The following is a 27,546-nucleotide window of genomic DNA, read 5'->3' as shown; positions in this document are numbered from 1 at the left end:
TTGAATACGCCAAGTGTGATGACTCTAATAAATAAAAATGACAGGTGTGTATTTTTCAGTTCCCAGAGATCATTAGGCCTTCTTTGAAGACCTAGAAGGCTCTGAGATCTCCCCTCTGACAAAACTCATCCATATTTAAAACCACATACAGGTATATGGTGGAACTCTCTCTCTCTCTCTCTCTCTCTGTGAAATCTTTCCGTCTTAGCGTTTGGCAGTGTGTTGGTATTCATTCGGACATGCCCAGAGCATGTTCAAGTCAAGCACAGTTCACGGCTCTTACTGGATTCAACCAGTTCCAACGTTCCGGTATCGTGGCTTCTAGGTGAAACCTGTTCACGCATCAGTGAGTCTGGATCGATGCCGCCAGCCGCTTACCAGTCCCTCAGGAAAGGGCAGGGATGCTGTAGGGGCTTTATGTAATCAGAAACCTGTGAAGGGGAACTGGTTCTCACTCTTGCTCTCAGTTATCATGCCTTTACGTTTTACACTGAAAGTCTGATCTGGGCTGCCAGCCATGAGCCTGGCATTCCTGGTGCCAGGAAGAGCCTGCCAAGAGTTGGCACAGTCAAGCGGGGTTGAGAGTGTTAGGGAAATACCTTAGGCTGGAAAAAAAAAAAATGGTGCAACTCCGGCTAAATGGGCAGTTAGTCTGCAGAAAACAATATCTAGGGAAAGGAAATGAACTTGGATCCAGTTGATATATCTAGTGAGTCTCACTTTGGGATTGGTGCTACTTGTTTCTAGACATTTGTTGCTTGTTTTGGAATATTTTACAACATTAAATGACTTAGAACCTTACATCCAAGGTGCAAATTAATCTTTCTGACCCCCAAAATGTCTCAAAATCAAACATTCTTTCTGGTCCCTTAGACTCATCATGAAGTTTTCTTGTCCATTAGGGAGAAACAAGACACTCAAATACAAACTCAGGTCGTTGTTTATCTGGTTCACAATCTATGAACTTAATATTATTAACAGCAGTACTCTGTCTCAGGGTGGTGCTGTAGCAAATCAGTTCACCCAGTTGGTCCTTCATAGCTTACCTATGCTCAGAATACCTCTGAAACACTTTACAATGTGCTGCAGCACGTCTGTAAATCTGAAAACTCGCCCAGTTTCCCCAAGAGTTTGTTGTAAAGAGTGACTGTTCCTCATTTCTCACACTGTAGACCGAAGAGGAGATGAGGAAGATCTCAGTTAATGTGAGGACAAGCGCAGAACCACAGTAGAACGGAGACTTTACAGAACAACAGAACATTTTAGCGCCATTAAAGCTTGCACTAGCGTCGCTATGGTGAGTAAGCTAGTAGTTAGCCAACACTGGATCAACCAGTCCACATGAGAGCCTCGAATACCAAGGAGCATTTCACACACTGGACAGTTTAACTAGATTTAAGATGAATTCACTTGTCAAGGTAACACTGGAAGAGTTTTACCTTAGCAGAAAGTGCTAATCAAGAGTTAAAAGGCATAGCAATCAGCATACACTAGCCTACAAACGACAACGGTCCATTTTTGGATGATTTCACGGGTATTCCCAGCCAGTTCTAATACCAAGCGCCGCAACGTTAGTTATTCCCCATGGGAGCGGATTAGTTCAGTATAGAGGAAGGACTTTGTGCTGTTATAAACATCAAATAGAACACAATAAGCGTAGATGTTATGTTCCTGACATGTCGTCCAGCAGGACCTTTGGAAAGGTCAGTGAACAGATGGGTTCAGAGCAGCATGAAGCACTGCTAAGGTCTAGCTTCTGCTAAGTCAAGCAGCAGGAGATTTGCCTGAAAGAACCCCCCCAAACACACCCACAAAAAAAAAACAAAAAAAAACACAAAAGCAACTTGCTACCTACACGCTAGCAACACCAGATTCAAACCCGCCTCAAAGATGAAGAACCTCCAAAAACCTGGAACACGTTACAAAAAAACTCAACACAGTCTCAGAAATGCTAAAGAGATGCTAAGAACAACCTGCACCTACCTCTGTAGGAGACAGCAAAGGTGTCTGAGGTTAACGGTAGAGACATCATGCTTTTAGGCACTTCAGTTCACATACCACAAGCACTGCGGGTGTATTTTAAGTCTCTTGCCTACAAATAAAGCGATGGCGACATGAACTGCCGCGTATTAAAATATCTGCATCTTGTAGCGTGCTAGCTCGGCTCTGAACAAGACTTTCGTACCTAGCAACATGCTATCTTTTCTCTGTTGTACGTGAAAGGAGGGGAGGTGGGGTAGAGTGAGTCCTAGGGCATGGAGAGGCTTGGACGAGAAGCAAAACACCAGGGGCAAAAATCTGCCCCATCACATTTCTCTAGAACTTTCTTTAGCCTAGCCAATTCTGGTGAAGAGACTGCTTTGAGGTGTCGGGCAAAAAGCAATCAGGCCGAGCATCCAACTGACTACAAAGCCTTACAACACCTGCCACTGCTGTAGTGGCGGCTGATGTGACAGCTCTGCTTTCAGAATGATCTCAGCTTCTGCTGTTGCTGATGGGGAAAACAGATTTCCTCCACCATCTGCTTCTTCAATGATTCAACAGGCCAAAAAGTGCTTGCTCATAGCTCAGCCTGCACCACTATGGTTGTGACTTCAGGCTAAGCTGGATGCAATGCTGCTTAGCCTGGGGAGGAAGGAAGAGGAGCGACTGTGTCGAGTATGAATTTGATGGGTTACATCATCTCACCTATTGCTCTGCTCTTTTAATGACAACCAAAGAAGACCTGGATGACCACCAAACTGTTTTGGAAAAGACACCTCAACACTATGGGTCTGAAAGGATGCGTAGCTGCTAAAAATCCATTCCTGAGCGGCTGGTGTTCTCAGAACAATGGACTGGCCTCCCCAGAGCCCATTTGAATATGTTCAGGATTACTTGGATGGTGAACAGCAGAAAATGCAACGAACTTCTATGACTGAACTTCGGAGATATGAAAAAGTATCTCTGCAGATTACTTTGAGGAACCGAAACAGTCTCTTGAAAAGAATGGAAGCTGGAATAAAAGGTAAAGAGTGACACACTACACAATACTGAAAATGCCAGTATTATACTTAGCTGTTATTGAAAAACGAGTAACTCGTTTTTAATGGCCATTTTGACTGGAAATTAAGGGAAATTAAAGGATGGTCTTGAACTTTTGCACAGTACTGTACATAAACTGAACCCTTCAGTGGAACTGACCTCAGGATCGTTTGTCTTTGCAGGAGCCAGTGTCTACGGCTTGTTGTCAAAACACGAGGATTTTATGCGCAGCATTACCTGTTGCATTTGCACATCCCAATGAAAGCACAATAAACACAAAATACCCAAAAGCAGATCAGTCCTTTACACAGGCGAGTTCCTACATGTGCGGGTGCTACGGTATTTTTATCTGCAGCATGTTAGCTGTGTAATAATAGGGGGCAGATGCATCTCCAAGCTAGTATTACAACAAAAATAAGGGTCTCTCTGAAACAGGATCAGCAAACGTTACTGGGTACTCCGCAGCCTGAGTCTCTAACCTGGCCACTGTTCCATTCTTAAAAACTTCAGGTTTCTGATGGACAGTCTTTCAGGGGTGAAGAGGCTTTGAGGGAACAAGTCGAAGAGTGTCGGGGTAATCTGTGCATTAGTGAGCCATGCAAAAAACACAGGCCCAGGCGGCTTTCAGCTCCCAGAATGTCACGCCTCATCAATCCCCAAGAACGGAGGTATGATAATGCATAACTGCCAACGTCTTGGTCCTAGAGACAGATTACAGCTCATCCCAGGTTAGAACAGGCGTCTGGGAGCCTGGATACCATCTCCAAACACACTGTTGTATCTTAACCCGCCTTCAAGCAGCTAAGCAACAGTGGAGAGGAATTCACAGTTGTGTTTTAAATGTAAACATGCCCACCTAAGCAGGGGTTTATTTTGATATGGTCATTTGACTGAGTCAAACGCCGTCCTTGGCCCTCTTCTGCTTTCAGCTGCTTGAGTCATCCGGAGCAGACAGAAAATAAAGCTTGTCTCCACATCAAAATAGCTGAGCGTAGTTGAGAGGCGGCCTGGAAGAGTTGACTACTCAAGCATCCCTGATGTTGACTAGTACAGCCTTCTACAAATGGGCTACATTAAAGTGAAATATTTAAAAATATGCCTCAAACTTCAAGAACGCCTGGCTGGATGCCTAAAAGAAGGCATGCTGAAAATGTACTCCCCCAGTTCTTTATCTTTAAGCAATAAAATATGGACAAGAATATCCATTCTTTGATGGGTACCACTGAAATCAGAATTAGGCCATTGTACTCTGCAATGTCCAAGACAAAACAAACAAAAACAAACAATGTGATTTTTATGACCCACTTTGTTTTGACAAGAAGAAAGGACACTACAGCTAGTAGAACAACTTAGCACAACTTGCTAAAAGAACAAGGAATTCTTTCAGATGGATTCTAGCATGGTCCAAACAGTGTGAGGCCCTGGAGTGGAGGCTGATAGAGGCTCTATAATCCCCAGATGGAGAGAGAAAAGAATGAGAGAGAGACAACTGGCTTGCCTCGCTGGAAACAAACAAGGGGGGTTATGGTGTGTTTCTATGTGTATCTGCCCAAAAGAAGCACGGGGTCTGCACACTGGCTACAGTCAGCTGATGGGCTTTGAAATGGAGAGAAAGAGAAAGTGAGACAGAGACAGACTGAGCGAGAGTGCTAAATGAATGCTAAACGGATGCCTTTTGAATGCTAAACATTTCATTTAGGACCAAGCTGGTGCTGAGCAAAGAAATGTTTCAGAGTGAAACTGACACCTAGTTTTGAAGGGATAAGGGAAACTCTTGCATTCATGTTTTCTAAAACTAGTCAAAATGATCAGCCATGAGAAGTCATTCTTTGCAACCTCAAGAACTTTATCAAATTCATTGACTCTTGGTATTGCACAAATTTCACAGCTAATTTCCATTTAAGCATATCACATCTATTTCAGTGAATAGAGCACCTGAGCCAGTACTATAAGTTGTGGAAGTGCATTAATATTCATGACTACGTATCTCTCACAACTGAGCAAAAAGTCTTAAAAGAAGAACCTAAAATAAAATACCTGACTAAAGATAAAACTCAATAAGAATAAGATTGTGCCAAGTGAGCAATTTTAAGGTGTAAAATGTATTCATTTATCTACTGAAGAATGGTTCAATATCTACTGGTCTGAATGTTGCCAGTTAGTCCAAATGTCAACATTAGGAATCACAAACAAAAGCACACAACCCCAAAAATACCCACAAAACTGCTTCTTACCTGTGATGTTTTTTGGGAGGTGGTGGAGGAGGTTTGGGGTCAGTGCTGGCTGCAGTCCCTGATGAAGCAAGCTCTAGAGAGGTTGTGAGCGGAGCTGGATTGGAGCTGGCTCTGGCCAGCATGCTGCCACACTGTGTGCCCTCTTGGGCTCGGACGCCTGCCTGCTTCTGACTGGTGCTATTGTTGCTGCTGGTGCCTGGTGTGGAGTTGCCCTCGCCCTTCCCTGCAGGGTTCAGTTCTTTCGCGTCTGACCCCCAGACAGCAGGACCATTGATGGAGCTGCTGGACCCATTTTGAGGGACTCCCTTCTGGGCAGTCCCCTGCTCAGGCTCACACTCCTCCTCTACTTCCTCAATACGACCCTCCAGACTCCTGGAGTTGCTGTGGAGCTTCTGTCGCCACTCCAGGTGAGTGCTAGCAAGGGTGTCCATCTGAGGTGGCTTGGATGCTACCTCTTTGGGAACCAGAGTCAAGTGGAAACTAAGCTCAGGTAGGGGAACCGGGGACAGGCTCGAGGTGCCCAGTTTTGGAGATCGGGAGTTTCTCTTGGGGGGAATGGGTGGGCTGGATTGGGGTTTCATCTGGATGGAAGCTGTGGAGGTCATAGGGGTCGTCTCTGTGGTAGCTGGAGAAGATGGCCAACTGAAAGCTGGGCTGGAGGGGTCGTCTGGGGTCGTGGGACTGAAGTGAACCCACTGCGTGCTCACAGCAGAATCGGGGCTGCTCAGGTAGAAAGTCCGGTTGTTCTCTTCTGTGTGGGCTGCCATGACAGTTATAGTTGCCCTCTGATTTTCCACATTGCTGCTGACCTCCACATCCACCTGCTGAGGCTTTGCACTGACCTGTGGACGCCGTTTCCGTTTGGTACTCTCAGCATAGATTGGCTCACCATCCCCTTGCCCATTTGCCTGCCCTGAAGAAGAGGTACTCTCAGGACCACAAGTGTGGAAAACATCCGTTCCGCTCATTGAGTCTGTGCTGCTGCGGTAAGAACAAGAGTCTGACAAACTGACATTCCGGGAGTCAGGGGTTGCTGCAGGGGAAGATGAAGCACTTGACATCTCCTTGCTCACAAAGTTCACACCATTTCCAGGCACACTCATTATGGCCACAATTCCAAGAGGTGCTTGCTTGTCCTGTACAGGAGACCCTACGTTTGCAACCCCATCACAGCTTCCTGAAAGGTTTCTCTGTCCCTGATTGTGAAGAATCAAATCCTGGGGACCTGTATAAGTGCTCTTGGACAATTTGGCCACCTGTGGCCTGTATGGGTCACGATTCCCATTCTCCTTTAGACTATGAGAGTTGAGGCCATCCTCCTGAGTGACGAAGACACTGCTGGTTATCACAGAGTCTTTGGGGAAACCAGTGGGAGAGAGCACACTCGGGGAAAACCTGCTAGGATAATCCAGTTTGCTGGAAATACTGTTCTGCAGCACGGCCTCCCTCAGTGCCTTACTGCAGCCATTGCTGTCTATGTACAGAGGAGCCAAATCCAGAATCTTCTTCAGTCCGACAGGGCTCTTCTGGGTTTCCTGAAACACAATGCACACCCCAATGTGAAAGTGCACCGCTGAGGTCTTACCGGTGAGGACCTCACTGTGACAGACACACTTTAATTAAGACATCAGCTGTGTTTGCCCGCATGGTTCATAAAATTCAGAGTCTACAGGTTCCTGAGCATCCTTATTCTGAGACCTAAGGATTTCTTGCTTAGCCAACAAATTTGAGACTTACTTCAGTCTCATTTTGGGTTTTCTGTCTCATGATGGTGGTTAACTTTTTGCCAGGATACCTCATCAGGTTTCTTACTTTCTTTCCCCTTCACGTTGCATGTGATTGGCCATTTGCTGAAAATGTTATGCTTTAATGTGCAGCATACACAGCCCAAGTGTTTAACCCTGAGTTAACTGAGAAAGTTTTTACCTGCTGTTGTAAAATGAGCTAACTGTGGTTCCACCACATATTATCAGTTCTTACTCACAGCTGAAACTCGTTATGCATGTTATTCTCTTGTTCTGCCTTGTCATCTAGTTGTGAGCATCCTCACAACAAAAACAAAAGAAATTGGTATTTTGTGATGTTCTCGTTTTAGCAACCTGTTAAGATTTGCTAAGCCATGTAGCGAACGCCCAGTCTTAGCTCAGAACGTCCGGAATTCTGGCCCACGTTTATCGACCTTTTATCAGCATTACTGCAAAGTAGGGTTGCAATATTATTACTTTTTATCTCGAAATTGCAATTTGAAGTAGTGCACATTCAACATCTAAACCACAATTAAGTGGCAGGCTGTTGCGTTACTGAACTTAGATACCAGGTTATTATTACTGTTATTATTAACAGTAATTTAGATATTGTGTTAAGCTGGTCTTCTTAGCCCAAAAAAGGCTCATTATATAGAAAACAATCGCAATTAAAATCATAATCGCAGTATCAGTCAGGAAATCAATACATATTTTTCCAAATATCGTTCACTCCCAAATGCCCGAACGCACTTTTAATCTAGACCAGTGGCTTTACTGGAAAAGGCTTAATAATGATGGGTCATATAATATAAAAATATCCCAAAAGGTCATAACAGTTCACAGAGCAGGATTTTTAGCTGGCAGGTAACACCCTAAGCCTGTGAAACTGTAGGGGTAAGAAATTATTGGATGGTCCTCATTTTGGGCCTACAATATCCTTAAGTTCCTGAGAAATCCAGCTTTGTCAAACATCCCTCATATTGAGCCAGGAAACCACAGTCCAGCTGTTGATGCGATAAGAAAACACACTTAGATTATCTAGATATTTAAGAAAGCGTTTCAACAGACTGCGCTCTATTTGATAATAGGCAGCCCATCTGTGGAAGCCACTTCAATTATTCCCCAGTTCAGCAGATGTCCCCTTGATGTGATTAATGTTTCCCACATGAGTACAGTTTGTAATGAGTCACGGAGATGCTTAAGACGTGCTTTGACTCTGGCTCATTAAAGCGTGCCTGGTGTCTGTGAAATGTATTGCAGGCCAGACAGACCCCACTTGAACCTGTCAGATGCTGAAACTGTGCTCAACCATGAAACACCACATTTCACTAATAGGACTTCCTCTGTTGAGGAGAGCTTCTTAGCGGTAACAAGTGTTGGTGCATAAGATTAGAAAAAATACCAGCAATGGTTTTACACTTAAATATGAAATTCAACCTCATGTTAACATATGACGCAGTCCAGATTCTGTGTGGTCAGAGCACAAGTCACCACTACTGTCTGACATTCTCTGCGGGCAACCAGGCAAGAAATGTTCATACAGTTGCCGATACTAGCATGACATCACATTAAGACGAAGGTTTAACATTTGCAATTTTTGCAATATTTCTGCATAACTGAATGGTTAAGATGTAAACAATGTCTGCATGGTTTGAGGGGACCTGGGCGTCCACATTCCATAAAAAAAACAAGACTTGTGTAGGTTCACTGGTGGTTTTGGATAGCGACTAAAATGGGTACATTTGTGTTGTAGTCATGGCGACCCCTGGTTCCTATCACCACCACTGTAAAGAAATTTGAGTCTCTACAAATCAACCATTTCTCACCAAACCACTGATTATGCAGAAATTCGGGGGAAAAAAAAGGAATTCCCCTGTAATCGGAACATGTCTACTTAGTTCATTTATTTGTCCGTTTCACTCATTTACCTGATCTGAGTTCATGTTGATGTGTGTTGCGGTTTCGTTTATGTCCGTGTTCATCATAGTCGGCCGGACAGCGATGGTGGGTTTGCTGTAGGGGGAGGGTGAAGTGCCCCCATCCTCCTCATCCCCACCCACACTGGTCCTGATGCAGATGCTTCGGCAGACGCCACCGGCCGCTTCCGTCTGCGTGTGGGCGCTGCGCGGGTGGAAGCAGTTCTTACACGAGCCAGGTTTCCATACGTGCTCTGCAAACTCGCCGCACGCAGACATTTTAACGGGAACCTGAACGTCCCGCAAGAGGAGGACTAACTGTGGGTCACTGCCAGGCAGAGCCGGTGGAGCACAGGGTGGGGCATTTGGGCAGCATGTGTGGGAGGGAGCGTGGGTGACCGCAGGAGAAGCCTGAGAACAGAGGAACAGAATTAGAGAATCAGAAGAAAAACAAGGGTCTGTCTCACAAAGCGGGATTTCTGGCTTAGACAATAAGCTGCATCACCATGGCAACTTGCCATAACACTTGGCTTACCTGCTCCAACGCAGGTTAAGATCGGGATTAAATATCATAAACAGCTTTTTGATTAATCAGGACTGAGCTTCTGACCAATCAGGCACTTATGAAAAAGATAGTGGCCCAGTCTGTTTTGGGTGAATTTTTTTTATTTTGTGACATTTATGGTGTCAATCACCACACAAAATGTATGTCTTTGTGTCATCAGCAAAACTATGAAAATTGATGTCACTTTCCCTGATGAGGTAACAAATACAAAGAGAAAAGCAAGTGCCCTAAAACTGAATCTTGTGGGACTCCACAACAATTTTTGTGCTCAATTGTTCTCTGCAGCTTAACGCATACACACTCGTCTCTTGAATGGGATACTGGCTTATGTAAGTGACTTCGGCTTAAGCGATCAGATGAAAGTACCTAACACCCGCCCGGGGAAGCCAAAAGCCATCACCTACTTTAAACTCTCCAATCCTCTTTCACTGTTTACACCGGCGTTCATTTAGAAAACTCATACTCCACTCAACTGACCTTTACAGGCTGTGTCCAGGCTCTAGCATCTATTCTAATACTTTTCAAACACTGAAAATAAATATCATTTGAAATGAATAACCGACTCTAAATGTAGGTTTTGTGATATAAACTGAATCTCTCTCTCTCTCACACACGCACACATATACACTGCTCAAAAAAATAAAGGGAACACTTAAACAACACAATATGACTCCATGTAAATCAAACTTTGAGGAAATCAAACTGTCCACTTCAAATCAAACTGGAAGCAACACTGATTGACAATCAATTTCAATCAAAACAGGAGGAGCACTGCCAGAGCCCTGCAAAATGACCTCCTGCAGGCCACAAATGTGCATGTGTCTGCACAAACGGTTAGAAACCGACTCCATGAGGATGGTATGAGGGCCCGACGTCCACAGATGGGGGTTGTGCTCACAGCCCAACAGCCCAAATTTGCAGGGCCGCACAGCCCTCCATGTGCTCGCCAGAGGTAGCCTGACCATTAGGTACCGAGATGAGATCCTCAGACCCCTTGTGAGACCATATGCTGGTGCGGTTGGCCCTGGGTTCCTCCTAATGCAGGACAATGCTAAACCTTATGTGGCTGGAGTGTGTCAGCAGTTCCTGCAAGATGAAGTCATTGAAGCTATGGACTGGCCCGCCCGTTCCCCAGACCTGAATCTGATTGAGCACATCTGGGACATCATGTCTCGCTCCATCCACCAACGCCACATTGCACGACAGACTGTCCAGGAGTTGGCGGATGCTTTAGTCCAGGTCTGGGAGGAGATCCCTCAGGAGTCCACCGCCACCTCATCAGGAGCATGCCCAGGCGTTGTGGGGAGGTCATACAGACACGTGGAGGCCACACACACAATACTGAGCCTCATTTTGACTTGTTTTAAGGACATCACATCAAAGTTGGATCAGCCTGTCGTGTGTTTTTCCACTTTAATTTTTTGTGTGGCTCCAAATCCAGGCCTCCATTGGTTAATAAATTTGATTTCCATTGATTTTTGTGTGATTTTGTTGTCAGCACATTCAACTTAGTACAGAACAAAGTATTCAATGAGAATATTTAATTCATTCAGATCTAGGATGTGTTATTTGAGTGTCCCCTTTTTTGAGCAGTGTATGCATATATATATATATATATTCCCCAAAACTTAATATGCATGTGAAGGCAGGCGAGCAAATACTTTTGGCAATACAGTGTATATACACACACACACACACACACACACACACACACACACACACAACACAAGCATGGAAAACAGTGCAAATGATTCATTCACAAAACTTTACAAAGCAAAACTAAGATAGAGAGCTGTTCATTAGGCTGTGGGCTTGATTCCTTCTGCATGATTTCCTCCGGCCTGTTTCACCCTACTTATGAAAGATAATCTGAACGCTGCTCCCTAAAAACAACCAAATGGAGCTTAAAAAAAAAAAAAAAAAAAAAAGTGACCCATTAATGGGTTCAGTGCCCTGCCTGATTCTGGATGAATGGCCTTCGCTGTGCCAGTAAACTATTAACCCTGCCACTGCTGACTGTTCTGTCTGCAGCATGTAATCTGAACAGGGCAGTCCTGCCACTAAGTCCACTAATCAGCCATAACTCTTCTGGTATACTAAGACAGAGCACTGCAGCAGTGCCACCGAACATTTGGTACAACCGTGCAGCACCGAGCAGGGAGTGCTAGTCGCTAACCACTCAAACCTACTACTTTGTTGCAAGACTGCTGATATCGGTTGAAGGGTAGCGTAAACTAACAGCTAAAGAAAGAAACTGATAAGTTCTTAGGCTATGCAGTCAATCTTTTATTGGTCAATGTGGCCAGTTCAAGTTTGAAAATTGTTCGGCTTTACTGAAAGCACTGCGCATGTATCAGTCATATCAGTATAACAGCTAGACAGACAGATGTGCTGACAGCTAGACAGACAAATAGATAAACAGACAGACAGAGAGACAGACAGATTAGATAGAAATACAGATAGACAGAAATGCAGACGGCTAGACAGACAAATACACAGACAGAAAAAAAAAAACAGAGACCGACAGATGGATAGACAAACAGACAGATTATATAGACAGGCAGACAGACAGGCAGACATGCAGACGGCTAGACAGACAGACAACGAGACAGACTGCTAGACAGCCAAATACACAGGTAGACAGACAGAAAAAAAAAACAGAGACAGATTACATAGACAGACAGATACAGAGACAGACAGGTAAATAGACAGACAGACAGACACGTAGATAAATAGGTAGGTAGGCAGACAGACAGACAGAAAGAGACAGGTAGGTAGACAGACTGACAGATACACAGATACAAACACATATACACAGACAGATAGACAGGCAAGCATACTGACAGACAGGTAGGTAGATAAACAGATAGACAAGCAGATAGACAGACAGACAGACAGACAGACAGACAGACAGACAGGTAGATAAATAGGTAGGTAGATAGACAGACAGACAGACAGACAGACAGAGACAGGTAGGTAGACAGACAGACAGAGACAGGTAGACAGACAGACAGACAGACAGACAGACAGACAGACAGATACAAACACATATACACAGACAGATAGACAGGCAAGCATACTGACAAACAGACAAGCATACTGACAGACAGACAGGTAGGTAGATAAACAGATAGACAAGCAGATAGACAGACAAGCAGACAGACAGATAGACAGACAGACAGGTAGGTAGATAGACAGACAAGCAGAAAGACAGACAGACAGACAGGTAGGGAGATAGACAGACAGATAGATGCCATCTATGATACGTCGTTGTATTTTAGTTCTGGTTAGTTTAGCGTTCACACTCACTTATCCAGTGCTCCAGAATTAGATGGCAGCGTTCACACTCGCTCTAACGAACTGCACTAACACAGCATTCGCACCAGGACCCGTTTTGGTGGAACCAAAAGTCTGAAAGCACCATTTAGACTGTCACACATCACACATTTACCATCCACTGAAAGGTTCTCTACATGCCAATGAACTGGGATTCTTATATTTAGGAGTAGGGCTGGGCAATATGACAATAGATCAAAAGCCACGCCCAATTTTTCCCAGGATTCCCAAATTAGAGGTCCTCAGCTCTGACCCCGTGGATCGTCGGGGTCCGTGGTGTGGAATTCAGAACGCTTTCTCACGTCCTAGCAGAGAGGTAGAGGAATGTTCTCTGGAATGACTGGTATGCACTGGTGGGGGGTTAGGGGGGTAGATTCACACCATGGTGAGCTTCACGCCGCAACAGTGTCCAACCGTGCCCCCTCGCACACCATGCAAACACCCCGCAGCGAGAAAACTCACACACCACAGCCTCTCTTTCTGCCGGGGGTCCGGAGCCCTCTCCACCAAACAGAAGAGGATGCGTATACTCATATATATGCATCATTCAAAGTGCTTACTATTTATAATACAACTGTAAATGTTATTTACTGTACATCTAAGCTACTTCCAGAGTGATACTATATACTGTGCATTTGGTATTTATGTTAAACCAACACCAATAGAAAATATAGATTAGTATTAGTAACCATAACAAGACAAACAGCTACACAAATAGAATAGTTCACAGTGGTGGTGATAGGAACCAGGCGTCCACCTCTAAAAGCTCCCTCACAGAGAGTTCTTACATGAAATGGTTCTGAATTCACTGCCTGATGACTGAGACGCTGATTTATGAGAGTTGTGAGAACTTCAACTACATTCATGGTGGAGGGACACATAACATGCAGGGCGTTATGAGGCAAAATAGTCCCCAAACAAAACGTATTATTTCAGATTTTCCACTATTTTCCCATCATCAACGTTCCATATAAACTCAGAAGACTCGTGTAGGGTCATTGGGGGTTTGGACAGTAAAAACAATGTCTATATTTGTGCTGTAGTCATGGCGACGCCTGGTTCCTATCACCACCACTGTAAAGACATCCGAACCATTTCACACCAAACAATTCTGAATCACTCTGCTTACACCTCACACACTGAATTATGGAGATTATGGGTGGGGTTCCCCTTCAAGCTGAAAAGGCTGGGCGTCTATTTCAGCTCATGTTGCACTAAATGTGCTCAGTAAACTAACACAATGCTCTATTACTGCTGACTGTACACTTTGCCTTACCGTTAAAGGGGAATTTCACCATTTTTAAATTTTTTTTTGCTCAATTCGGTTATTGACGTGTAGGTCATTCAGAAAGGTTTGATGCCAAATATGCAAAATATACAAACACACACACACACACACACACACACACACACACACACACACACACACACACACACACACACAGATCAGACGTGCTATTACAACCACCTCCTTGTTTCTACACTCATTGTCCATTTCATCAGATCCACTTACTATATAGGTGCACTTCGTATATGCTCCAGCACTCAGAGCAGCGCAACACACACTAACACACCACCGCCATGTCAGTGTCACTGCAGTGCTGAGAATGATCCACCACCCAAATAGTACCTGCTCTGTGAGGGTCCTTGGGGGTCCTGACCCCTGAAGAACAGGGTAACAGAGTATCAGAGAAACAGATGGACTACAGTCTGTAACTGTAGAACTACAAAGTGCAGCTATACAGTAAGTGGAGCTGATAAAGTGGACAATGAGTGTAGAAACAAGGAGGTGGTCGTAATACTATGTATAGATTATATGTATTCATAAGTATTTCATGTAGGTGGACGTCTGGTTCCTATCACCAACACTGATCAATTACGTTTCTCTAGAACAGAGCATTTCACACCAGACCACTCTGACAGGCTCTGTTCATTTACATCTTAAACATTTAATTATGCAGAAAGTTAGAAAAATGGGTGGAATTCCCCTTTGATTGTTCTGTATCCTGTCCCATGTTTACACTGTGGCCTATACTGTATTTACACTCCCGTTCACCTTATCTTCTTGTCTGCTGGTCCATGTTAAATGCAGTGTCGTGGTTCTCTGAGAACTATGTCCAGGTCCAGCAGTAAGAGCAACAGTAGGAACTGAAACTGGGCGCAGCTCTTTACCTTTGTCCTCAGGCCACTGTTTTCAGTTTCGTCACAGGAACCTGATTCAGGCTCTGAGGCAACAGCACCCCACCCATCAAACGCGGCCCACGAGCAGATCAGATAAATCACCGGCGTTCCTGACACGGCACTGTGGACACGAGCACCGAGGGTTCTTCCGCCCCCGTGACGCCGTCCGATATCACAACAGACGTTTAGACAGGTTTATAAATCCAGCCTCACTTTTCAGCAGCTGTGAGTCACCACAAAGAAACCCGACCAGCCGAGAGCAGCGCGGAGAACCGACTTCAGCACCGTCACAGCTCACTGTCTGCGGCCTAAAACCTGCTTACCAACCACTGCACTCACATTTTACTCATGTGGTGAAAGGTTCTAGACTGGGGGTCGGGGCTTGAAGGTTCCTAGATGGGTCTTGGCTTGGACACTCATAGAAATGAAGGTTCCTAAATGGTTCTTGGCTTGGAGGTATGGTTCTACTTTCTTAAAAATAAAGCTTCTTAAATAGTTCTTTACTTAGACACCCTTAGAAAAGAAGGTTCCTACAGGGTTCTTGGCTTGATGGTATGGTTCTCTTCTTCTTCTTTCAGCTGCTCCCTTTAGGGGTCGCCACAGCGGTTCATCTGCCTCCATCTTGCCCTATCCATTGCCTCCTCTACTTTCACACCAACCATCTCCATGTCCACCTTCACTACATCCATAAACCTTCTCTGAGGTCTACCTCTTCTCCTTCTACCCGGCAGCTCCATCTCCAACATTCTTTGCCCAAAATATCCACTATTCCTCCTCAACACATGTCCAAACCATCTCAACCTGGCCTCTAGGTTCCTACAGGTTTCCCAGCTTGGAGGTATGGTTACACTTTCTTAATAATAATGGCTTGGAGGTCCAGTTCTAGACTCTTACAAAAAATGAAACCATTTGGCTTAGCCATGTGGTTCTACCCCCCTAAAAGCAAAGGCTCTTGCCATGATGTTCAGTTTTACACTCACTTTTAGGAAAAACCTTTAATTGGTGCAGAATTTTAAGAGTAAATCTACTGAAAGACTCTTTAAGGAACCAATATTGGTTCTCCAACAGCACTCTGTTTGCTTTTTTGTCATCTCTGTTTGTCAGAGAGGAGTTGGAAGGTGCATTGCAGGTAAAGCGCTAACATCCTAAAGAAGGTGCCTTGACCTCAACTCGGAAAAGCTCAGGAATTCCTTGAACCACATTTGGAATTTTGTGTTGTCGGATCCGGTTTAGGTTTACTTTGCTTTAACAAAGCTGAGACAGAAAACCAGGCGCATTTTTAACGAACCCCAAATACACCTGTCATAAAAACGTCGCATCTCAAAAACGTCCCTGGAGAAGGAAACACAAACATTCCCTAATGTATGTTGAAGGGGAATTCCACCAATTTTTCAAAAATGCAGTGGAACACTACTGCTAAGATGTAAACAGAGTGATTCAGAGCAGTTTGGTATGAAGTGGCTCAGATGTCTTTACAGTGGTGGTGATGGGAACCAGGGGTCACCATGACTACAACAAAAATATAGACATTTTATATACTATCTAGAACCACCAGTGAACCTAAGCAAGCCTTCTGAATTCACATGGAACGTTGATGATGGAAAATACAGAAAATCTGAAATAGTACATTTTCTTTGGGGACTATTTTGCCTCACGGCGCCCTGCATGTTATGTATCCCTCCACCATGAATAATGACTTTGTGTGAGGGAGCTTTTAGAGGTGGACGTCTGGTTCCTATCAAAACCACTGTGAACAGTTTACATTAAAATCACTCGGAATTACTTTTTTACTTTATTTTAGTAAAAAAAAAAACAACTTTTTTTTGCTGTTTTCATATCATATCAGTCCAGAACGTTGATCTGGACTAAAAAGGACAACACAGTTAATCAACTCTGGGTTCCTTTGAACCACTTCACCCAAAAAGTTCTCCCCATAAACACCCAAACGACCCAAGCTGTCTGAAGGAAAACTGGCTAAAGTAAAAGTAAACGTGAGGTGTCCTTGAGCAAGACGCCTAACCCGCAACTGCTCCCTGGGCGCCGTGGATAGGGCTGCCCACCGCTCCGGGCAAGTGTGCTCATTGCCCCCTAGTGTGTCTGTGTGTGTGTTCACTAGTGTGTATGTGGTGTTTCACTTCACGGACGGGTTAAATGCGGAGGTGAAATTTCCCCGTTGTGGAACTAATAAGGATCATTTATCTATTATCTTTATATAGGACATTTTTGTAAGTAGCACCAAAAAGGGTTCTGCTATTGTCAGATGTCGAGTTTGTTACAACAGGAAAGCCCTTTTTGGTGCTATATAGAACCAAAGCTTCTGTACAGAACCATACTCAACACATTCTCAATCAATCTGAAGAACCATTTCACCATGCAGAGAACCATTTAATCATCTAAATGGTTTCATATAGCACTCATAGTTCTAAACAGAGCCAATGTCTTTCCTAAAGAACCCTTGAAGAGCCGTCTGTAGGAGCGAAGAGTTACCCCCCCTACAGCCCCTCTGTTTGCTCAGGGCCAGTTCGCTCATGCTGTTAGACTCGCTGGCTGCAGGTTTGACAAGTCAATAGGCGAGAGGAGAAGAGGGCGAGGCTTCTGTTACACCAACACTCAGCAGCTGACAGCTCCTGCAACAATGAGGGGCTTTTCACCTAAAGATGTGGGCTTAGCGGAACCCTCGGCCTGCCCGCCGGCTTTTATTCTAGAGCCGAGCGATGCGGCAGCATGAGAACATCACGATACGTAACGATATTTACCTTTTCAGACATCCGGACAGTTGAGACTGAGAAACAGGAGCCGGTAGTGCTGCATTCTTTCAAAAAAAGATGGTTCTTCAAGGGTTCTTTAGTGAAAACAATGGCTCTATTAAGAAACATGAGTTCTATTTGCATGGTGAAATTGTTTTTCAGACTGATGGAGAATGGGTCATACATGGTTCTATATTTTTCTGTATAGCACCAAAACGGGTTCTTCTGTTTTTAAAAGCTTGTCATCGTAAGGAAAGCAGAACCTTTTTTGGTGCCATTACGAACCCTTTTCCGACGTTTTCTATGTAGAACCATATGCAACAAATTCTCCATTCCTCTGAAGTACCATTTGTTGTTGCAAAGAACCTTTTAGTCATGCAAAGGATTCTTGGAATGTTCATGGTTCTATATAGAACCACTGTTCTATAAAAAAGGGTTCTTCTACTGTTACAAGCTTGACATCATAAAAACAGCAGAACCCTTTTTGGTGCTACAGAGAACCCTTTTCAAAGGGGTTATATACAGCCAATCTGAAGATTTCACCATTGAAAAGAACCATTGAAGCATTCAAGTGGTTCTTTGTGTGTTCATGGTTCTATAGTCTTCGCCAACGAACCATATTTATTCTACATTTTGAAAAAGTAACATAAAAACTGAATTCTAAATTCAGATAAAACAGACTAATTTAGCTCTTTTATATATTATATACCACATCGCCCACCCCGACACCTGTCTCTACACCTCTTGACACGCTTTTGGAGCGAAAAAGGGAACCAACAATTGCAGATGATGTCCAAAACAGGTCAGTTCTGGTCAGTTTTGGTCTACAAGGTCTGTAAACGTAGGTACATCCCATAGAACCTCCAACATAAACGAGCTTGCTGCATTATTTTTTCGAAACACCCGTTTTCCGGCAAGCCCCGCTAGGCGGACTACTCGAGAGCGTGGACTACTAGCCAATCCGAGCAGAGAACCGAGGCGCGCACAAGCCAATCACAGCGCGGGAGGGGCGGGACTTTCCGAAAATCAGGTGGGAAAAGAAAAAAACACCACGTGTTTTCGTGTCCAGTCGCTTCTCGCTAGAACAGCTAGAGTCGTTTCTCTATAAACCACAAACATCAGAGCTGGTCTCTCTAACGCGACCTAACACCATGCTCAAAATGGCATCAGGTCAAAGCCAGCGTTTCACTGTATTTCCCGCACACACGCGGCCGTGTAGCTCACCTGGACTCTTCGGTTTCACCGGGTAACAGCCAGCGGGGTCAGAATAGTCACAAAAAGATCAAAATCCCAGTCCGAGCGGTCCGATTAGGCGTTTGGAGGAAAACAGTCTTAAATCCTTAAGTCCACATCAGACAGGTTACAGAGGCAGAGCGCGCTGCTGTGGCCAGAGCGCGCCAGACTGAATGGAGGGAGAGAGAGTGAGCTGCAAAAACTCCTGCAGAGGGGAGGGGCCACCTGAAGACACGCCCACGCAGGCCTGAGCTCGATCAGCCACGCCCCCACTGGCCTTAGGGGCTCTGTTTGAGGAATATTCAGTGCATTAATCTCTCATTAATCTCTCTATTAGCGTGTCAACATCTTATTCCACAAATGTAAATGGATAAATTACCAATTTGTCTCCTTCTATGCTTAATTATATCATGATATGGTTGCTTTGTGCTCTTCTTGTAACAAACAACTGTTTGAACCCTATTGGGTTTTTCTCAGCGTTAGCATTACATTTTCATTTATGGCATTTGGCTGACGCTCTTATCCAGAGCGACTTACAGTTTGATCATTTTACATTGGTAGGCCAAGGCTGTGTTAGGAGTCTTGCCCAAGGACCCTTATTGGTATAGTGTAGGGTGTTCGCCCAGGTGGGGATTGAACCCCAGTCTACAGTGTAGAAGGCAGAGGTGTTACCCACTACACTAACCAACCACATTAGCCTTAGCATAGTGATAGCCGGCACTGAGGCTCAGGGAAATCTGTGCATAAAGGAAAAGGATGAAAACCAACCAAACATCTGTGAATTATTTTTTAGTTGGCACTACATTAAAAACAGGCATGTTATTGTATTGGAGATCTCTGTATGGGCTGATGCAAAGATGTTAAAAAATGAATATCGTTTGCTACTGAATCCACAAATGCAGGTTAAGACTCTACGATACATGGTGGAATATCAATCAATGTCCAGAAATGCTGCCAACTTCTCTGGGTTTGATTTCATCTGATGCTCAGTGGAAACGTGTATTGTGGTCTGACGAGTCAACCTTTCAGATTGTTTATGGAAATAATGGACATTGTGTTCTTCAGGCCAAAGAAGTAAAGGACCATCCAGACTGTTACCAGCATAAATTTCAAGTCAGGGTCTCTCACACTTGTGGGTAACTTGCACATCTTTGAATGCACCACTAATGCTGAGAGATGTAAACACGCTTTGTCTATGTCATTTTCATCAACAACTATACATACTTCATGACACCTGCAAGCCACATTCTGCTTGTTACAAAGCATGGCTATGTAATCAGAGAGTGTGGGTCCTAGACCGGCCTCCCTGCAGTCCAGAACTGTCCAAACCCAATCGACTGATAAGGGTTGTTAAAGAAAAGGTGATGTAACACAGTGGTAAACATGTTTCTGTGCTAACTTTTTTGGAATATGTTGCAGGCATCAAATTTAGAATGTCCATATGTAGACAAAAATATGTTCCTCGTGCTCTTAGAGAGTTTCTCCTTTTGAGTCTTGGTTCCTCTCATTGGTTCTTCCTCATGTTCTTAAGGTGTTTCTCCTTTTGAATCTTGGTTCCTCTCAGTGGTTCCTCTTCAGGCTCAAATAGAGGTTCTCCATTTGAATCTTGGTTCCTCCAACTGGTACTTCCTCATGCTCTTAAAGAGGTTCTCCTTTTGAATCTTGTTTCCCATCAGTGGTTCCTCCTCAGCCTCTAAGAGAACCTCTAATTATCCATTTGAGAATTGGTTTCTCCCAGTGGTTCCTCCTCAGGTTCTCAGAGAGGTTCTCCATTGAGAATTGGTTCCTCCCAGTGGTTCCTCCTCAGGCTTTCAGAGAGGTTCTTCATTTGAATCTTGGTTCCTGTCAGTGGAAACTTGCGTCAGGGTCTAAGAGAGTTTCTCCATTTGAGTCTTGGTGCCTCTTATTGGTTCTTCCTCATTCTCATAGGGAGTTTCCTTTTGAGTCTTGGTTCCTCTCAGTAGTTCTTCCTCATGTTTTTAAGGAGTTTGTTTTCTGACACTGTCTCCTTTGGTGACACTTAATGAAGGGCTGCACCTGCATTTCTATGCAAGCTGCTTTGGGAACTCAATGGTTGTTCATCTTGCTTCCCATCACATGCAAGGATATCTTGGCCTGGTGACAAGTGATGACAACCTCTCGGAGTGGGCTTAATGACTGGACGGTTCTCTCAGAGCAAAGAAAATAATCCAAAACTAATTAAAGTCAACATTTAAAGCTGCTCCAGAGGCCTTTGACAGGCTGCTGTTTGTGACAGCAGTGTGGGATGAATGGAGAACCCCCGTGGAGAGGCTTGCGCTGGGCTGGAGCCTCCCAGAAGAACCCCCTGACGGCTCTCTTTATGAGGCTGGATGACTGAATCTGTCTACAATGCAGAGGTGAAACATCACTGGCAACACAAAGACAGAGTGAAGTGCTAGTCAGAGAGAACTAGCTTGCTAGACTCCCCATTATTTTGAGGAATCTATTGCTGTGATTCAAAACAGTGTTTATCAACTATAATAAGTGATAATCAGGCACTTTTAAACATGATAGTTCGGCTAAAAATGAAATCCCCAAAGTCTTCACCCCTTAGCTGATCAGACAAGACATGTTTGGTGTCTGAATTTTGCTTTCGTTTTAACAATGGAGCTTAGAGGCTAATGTAGTCAAGCGCTGCGTCCCAATTACACGCTTAATACTAATACTAACTAGTGTTTGAGTATGTAGTATGTAGCATAGTCACAAGTGTCAAAGTTGAGTATACTCAAAAATCCACAATGCCTACTTAGAACCAGTTGACTTTTGAGTATAGTAAGGATGGACACTATTAAGTTAAGTGATACTTTTTGAATCCCACAAACGGGGAAATTCCACCTCTGCATTTAACCCATCCGTGAAGTGAAACACCACATACACACTAGTGGGCAGTGAGCACACTTGCCCGGAGCAATGGGCCACGGCGCCCGGGGAGCAATTGGGGGTTAGGTGTCTTGCTCAAGGACACCTCAGTCATGGACTGTCGGCACTGGGGATCGAACTGGCAACCTTCTGGTCAGTTCCCTAACCTCCAGCCCACGACTGCCCCAGATTTAGCCTTCAAAAATAAGAAGAACTCGTCAACGTTCCCCTCCATGGAAATCTTTAGTAAAAGGCGAAAGATTTGTGCGTGAATGAAGAGAAACCCGAGCTATCCTGAGATTGTCCCACAGTCCAATGGGAAATGGAAAGGGAGGAGCTTCTTGCGTCTGGAAAATTCTGAAAAAACGGCGGACGGCAACGCGACAGCAGCTGCGGCCATAGCAGGACCAGAAATGGTGTATAAATGTGAGTTTGTTCCAAGTTTGTAATATATTCTGTAAAAAAACCCAAATGTGTTCTACTTACTAATGTTTTCATTTGTTAGTGTTTCTGGAAGAAATTTGTTTGCAAACGGACGTTAATTTGTTAGCTAGCCTTCAGAGTCTAGGTTGCTATGATGTGCGTTTTCATACCAAAGCATAGTAAAAATGGTGTAGTATGTCAATATTTTGTGTACTTACCTGTCAAGCTCATGCTACTAAGATTAGCATGCAGTATATAGTGTACAGTATTAGTGTGTAGTGCACAATTGGGACACAGCCGAGAAGTAACAGATGCTAACACCCTACAAATTAGCATGGTGCTAATTGTATGCCTGAATCATCACATTTGCCTCAAACTATGTCTAGTTGTTAGGTGTATCCCTGCTGGAAAAGGACTACAACCTAATGTTTTTGCTTTCTAATGCCAATAGACATCATTCATTTCCTGTAGAACACCTTTAAATCCCAGTAGGAAACTATCAAATACATTTTAATCGGACACTGGTCACCTGCTAGACCATTAGGGTCCTTTACATTGTGATATCAGCCCAATAAAAAGCCACGTTGTAAAACCACTTAAAGGTTTCTATCTTTCTTTCAGCAGGAATTCAAAAAGCACAGACGAGATTCTTCAAAATGGCTGCTACAACTGTTTTTAGCTATGCTAATGTACTCGTTTACATGTTTTTGGGGAACATTATGTCATGCAGTGAGCGGAAGTAAGTCTATCTGAAATTATTTAACAAGTCAACATAATTGAGGCAAATGTTTGATGATTTAGGCGTGCTGTTAGCATCATGCTAATTAGCTAACCGCACTACGCTTCCATTCCTTGTTAGCCTCGAAGCTGCAGTGCCAAAATTAAGGAAACAAACTTCAGACAGCCAGTATGTCCTGAGTGATGAGCTACGTTTTCAGGTGAAATACTGTGCAACTTCGATTTCTCGGAGAAGTGTCACTATAAGATGTTATACATTCCGGCTCTGAACGTTGTTTGTAGCTCAGAGGGGAAGTTAGCCATTTCAGACTGTGGATTAGAGGTCTGAGGTTGATTTGGAATGCAGTTTGGCTGTGTAGGACTTTTCTTTCCGAGGCTTCTGAAGGCTGTGCGTGAAACAGGAACATGCTCCGGCATGTCCAGCCCCACTGAGAGCCGCCACTGGCACATCAGCCTCTCAGGCTTTAGATGCACACGGACGTAAGTAAGCTGGTGGGCATGTCCAGGAGTCTGCGCTGTGCTTCCTGTCCTGGAGGCACCTGCGGACTCCATCGCGCTGCTTAGAAAAGTCTGATAATAATTACAATAACAGCAGATAATCTTACGTAAGTGTACATTCTGATATATGTATATATATATATATATATATATATATATATATATATCCCTCCCATCGACCCACCACCGATGGGAGGGGCAGTAGTAGGGGTGCGGTGCATTGTGGATCGGGCAGTGTCCGAAGGCGTGGGCCTTGGCGTTCTGATCCTCGGTTGCTGAAACTGGCTTTTGGAACTTGGAACGTTACCTCACTGGCGGGGAAGGAGCCTGAGTTGGTGCGCGAGGTCGAGAGATACCGGCTAGATATAGTCGGGCTCACCTCAACACACAGCTTGGGCTGTGGGTCCAATCTCCTTGAGAGGGGCTGGACTTTTTTCTTTTCTGGAGTTGCCCATGGTGAGAGGCGGCGGGCAGGTGTGGGCTTTCTCATAGCCCCTCGACTCGGCGCCTGTATGTTGGGGTTTTCCCCGGTGGACGAGAGGGTAGCTTCCCTACGCCTTCGGGTTGGGGAACGGGTCCTGACTGTTGTCTGTGCTTATGCATCGAACAGCAGTTCAGAATACCCAGCCTTCATAGAGTCCTTGGAAGGGGTGCTTGAAAGTGCTCCTCCTGGAGACTCGATTGTCCTACTGGGGGACTTCAACGCTCACGTGGGCAACGACAGTAAGACCTGGAGGGGTGTGATTGGGAGGAATGGCCTCTCTGATCTGAACCCAAGTGGTGTTCAGTTTTTGGACTTCTGTGCAAACCACAGTTTGTCCATAACGAACACCATGTTTGAACACAAGGATGTCCATAAGTGCACATGGCACCAGGACACCCTAGGCCGCAGTTCAATGATTGACTTTGTAGTCGTGTCAGCGGACTTGCGGCCATGTGTACTGGACACTCGGGTAAAGAGAGGAGCTGAGCTGTCAACTGATCACCACCTGGTGGTGAGTTGGATCAAGTGGTGGGGGAAGATGCCAGTCAGACCAGGCAAACCCAAACGTATAGTGAGGGTTTGCTGGGAACGTCTGGCAGAAGAACCTGTCAGATTGATCTTCAACTCACACCTCCGTCAGAACTTTGACCAGATATCGGGGGAGGTGGGGGACATTGACTCAGAATGGGCCATGTTCCGCTCCTCCATTGTTGAAGCGGCTGACTGTAGCTGTGGTTGCAAGGTAGTTGGTGCCTGTCGGGGCGGTAATCCTCGAACCCGGTGGTGGACACCCCAGGTCAGAGATGCCATCAAGCTGAAGAAGGAGTCCTACCGGACATGGTTGGCCTGTAGGACACCAGAGGCAGCTGGCAGGTATCGACAGGCCAAGCGATCTGCGGCTTCAGTCGTTGCCAAGGCAAAAACCCGGGTGTGGGAAGAGTTCGGTGAGGCCTTGGAAAGTGACTTTAAGTCGGCTCTGAAAAGATTCTGGCAAACCGTCAGGCGACTCAGAAGGGGAAAGCAGTGTGCCACTAGCACTGTATATAGTGGAGATGGTGTGCTGCTGACTTCGACTGAAGACGTCATTGGGCGGTGGAAGGAATACTTTGAGGACCTTCTCAATCCCACCAACACGTTCTCCAGTGAGGAGGCAGAGTCTGGGGACACGGGAATAGGCTTGTCCATTACTGAGGCCGAAGTCGCTAAGGTAGTTAAAAAGCTCCTTGGCGGCAGGGCTGCAGGGGTGGATGAGATCCGTCCCGAGTTCCTCAAGGCTCTGGATGTTGTGGGGCTGTCTTGGCTGACACGCCTTTTCAACATTGCGTGGACATCGGGGGTGGTGCCACTTGATTGGCAGACTGGGGTGGTGGTGCCTCTTTTTAAAAAGGGGGACCGGAGGGTGTGTTCCAACTACAGGGGAATCACACTCCTCAGCCTCCCTGGTAAGGTCTATGCAAGGGTACTGGAGAAGAGAGTCCGGCTTATAGTCGAACCTCGGATTCAGGAGGAGCAGTGCGGGTTCCGCCCTGGTCGTGGAACACTGGACCAACTCTTTACCCTCTCCAGGATTCTCGAGGGTTCATGGGAGTTTGCCCAACCAGTCCACATGTGCTTTGTGGATTTGGAGAAGGCATTCGACTGTGTTCCCCGGGGTATTCTGTGGGAGGTGCTTCGGGAGTACGGGGTACATGGCTCTTTGCTACGAGCCATTCAGGCCCTGTACAAACAAAGCAGGAGCTTGGTTCGCATGGCCGGCAGTAAGTCAGACTTTTTCCCAGTGAGAGTTGGACTCCGTCAGGGCTGCCCTTTGTCACCGATTCTATTCATAATTTTTATGGATAGAATTTCTAGGCGCAGTCAGGGGATGGAGGGTGTCCGGTTTGGTGACCTCAGGGTCACATCGCTGCTGTTTGCAGATGATGTGGTCCTATTGGGGACATCAGGCCATGAACTTCAGCTTTCACTGGATCGGTTTGCAGCCGAGTGTGAAGCGGCCGGGATGAGGATCCGTACCTCCAAATCCGAGGCCATGGTTCTCACGCAGGAAAGGGTGGAGAGCCCTCTCTGGGTCGGGGATGAGCTATTGCCTCAATGGAGGAGTTTAAGTATCTCGGGGTCTTGTTCACGAGTGATGGTACAAGGGAGCGGGAGATTGACAGGCGGATTGGTGCTGGGTCAGCAGTGATGCGGGCTCTTTACCGGTCTGTTGTGGTAAAGAAAGTGCTGAGCCATAAGGCAAGGCTCTCGATTTACTGGTCTATCTATGTTCCCACCCTCACCTATGGTCATGAGCTTTGGGTAATGACCGAAAGAACGAGATCGCGAATACAAGCGGCTGAAATGAGTTTCCTCCGCAGGGTGGCTGGACTCTCCCTTAGAGATAGGGTGAGAAGTTCGGTCATCCGGGAGGGACTCGGAGTAGAGCCGCTGCTTCTTCACGTCGAGAGGAGCCAGTTGAGGTGGTTCGGGCATCTTGTTAGGATGCCTCCTGGACGCCTCCCTTGGGAGGTGTCACAGGCAAGTCCACCGGGGAGGAGACCCCGGGGAAGACCCAGGACACGCTGGCGTGACTATATCACCCAGCTGGCCTGGGAGCGCCTCGGAATCCCTCACAGAGAGCTAGTGGAAGTGGCTGGGGAAAGGGAGGTCTGGGCTTCATTGCTCAGGATGCTGCCCCCGCGACCCGAACCCCGGAGAAGCGGAAGATGATGGATGGATGGATGGATATATGTATATATTTCTGAGTGTGTGTGTGTGTGTTGTGTGTAGTGATATAAATCTGTTCTACAGTTTCTCAATAGGTTGAATGAATAACTGACTCTGAATATAGGCATTACATCAGTCAATAACTTATCTTGAACTTCCAGCAGGTTTAGAGTGATGTTTTATCTCACACAATTGGTCCCACCCATTAGAAACCAAAAACTGATTGGTTGATTCCTTTCACTTTCTAATTATGCTGATAGCTAATCTGATGCATTAGGACTTCTGTTCAGCTCCTGAAGTCCTAACCAACAGGAAAGCTTGCTTAGCTATATCTACCTAGAGACCACAGGGGAAAAACACAATTCCTATTCCACAAGGCCTATTTTCCACTCTGTATTTTAAGAATTGAACATTTTCTATCCAAACATTTATATGTATAGTACTGTGATACTTGATAATGTGATAATTAAATAAAAATGAAAAAAAAAAAATAAAAAAAAAAAATATATATATATATATATATATATAGACACACACACACACACACACATTTCTAAGCTGCTTCGCCCTCAGAGCCGCGGGGGGTGCTGGAGCTATATATGTATTTTTTAGCTCCCAGAAATCATTAGGCTTTCTCTGAAGGCCTGGAAGGTCCTCAGTGTTCCTCTTTGCGAATATGGCGGAATGGCTCCATAATATAGCGCAACGTGATGTTGCTTCCCAAAACCTTTTCTTCTTTAGGTGCCTGGGTCGGGTTCAGTCCCTCAGATGAGACGCTCTTGGTTGTCCTCACAACACGTTTCTGTCCCAATATGACTTCTCGCTCAGGACAGCAG

At 45.2% G+C, this 27,546-nt stretch overlaps 1 protein-coding gene, 1 long non-coding RNA gene and 1 other non-coding gene across 3 annotated transcripts in view; 1 reads left to right on the top strand and 2 right to left on the bottom strand.

Annotated features, from left to right (window-relative positions):
* Positions 1 to 19,160, bottom strand: part of prag1 (PEAK1 related, kinase-activating pseudokinase 1) — a 47,660-nt gene extending 28,500 nt beyond the window's left edge. The window contains exons 1-3 of the mRNA XM_017721057.2: positions 18,973 to 19,160; positions 8,932 to 9,330; positions 5,259 to 6,793 (exon numbers count right to left, since the gene is read on the bottom strand). Of these exons, the coding sequence (XP_017576546.1) occupies positions 5,259 to 6,793; positions 8,932 to 9,198 (1,802 nt within the window). The 5' untranslated portion in view covers positions 9,199 to 9,330; positions 18,973 to 19,160. The remainder of the gene's footprint in view (positions 1 to 5,258; positions 6,794 to 8,931; positions 9,331 to 18,972) is intronic.
* On the top strand, positions 2,399 to 3,314 carry LOC119265409. Its single transcript, XR_005131638.1, has 2 exons — positions 2,399 to 3,007; positions 3,207 to 3,314. It is a non-coding gene; the product is annotated as an uncharacterized LOC119265409 (long non-coding RNA).
* A 2,878-nt stretch (positions 19,161 to 22,038) lies between the features above and the next one.
* On the bottom strand, positions 22,039 to 22,153 carry LOC119265470. The gene has a single exon (XR_005131664.1). It is a non-coding gene; the product is annotated as a U5 spliceosomal RNA (small nuclear RNA).
* Between the last annotated feature and the right edge of the window lie 5,393 nt (positions 22,154 to 27,546).

Source organism: Pygocentrus nattereri, chromosome 16, assembly GCF_015220715.1.
Source record: "Pygocentrus nattereri isolate fPygNat1 chromosome 16, fPygNat1.pri, whole genome shotgun sequence".
Taxonomy (NCBI): Eukaryota; Metazoa; Chordata; class Actinopteri; order Characiformes; family Serrasalmidae; genus Pygocentrus; species Pygocentrus nattereri.
This window is presented reverse-complemented; position numbering and strand designations above follow the sequence as displayed.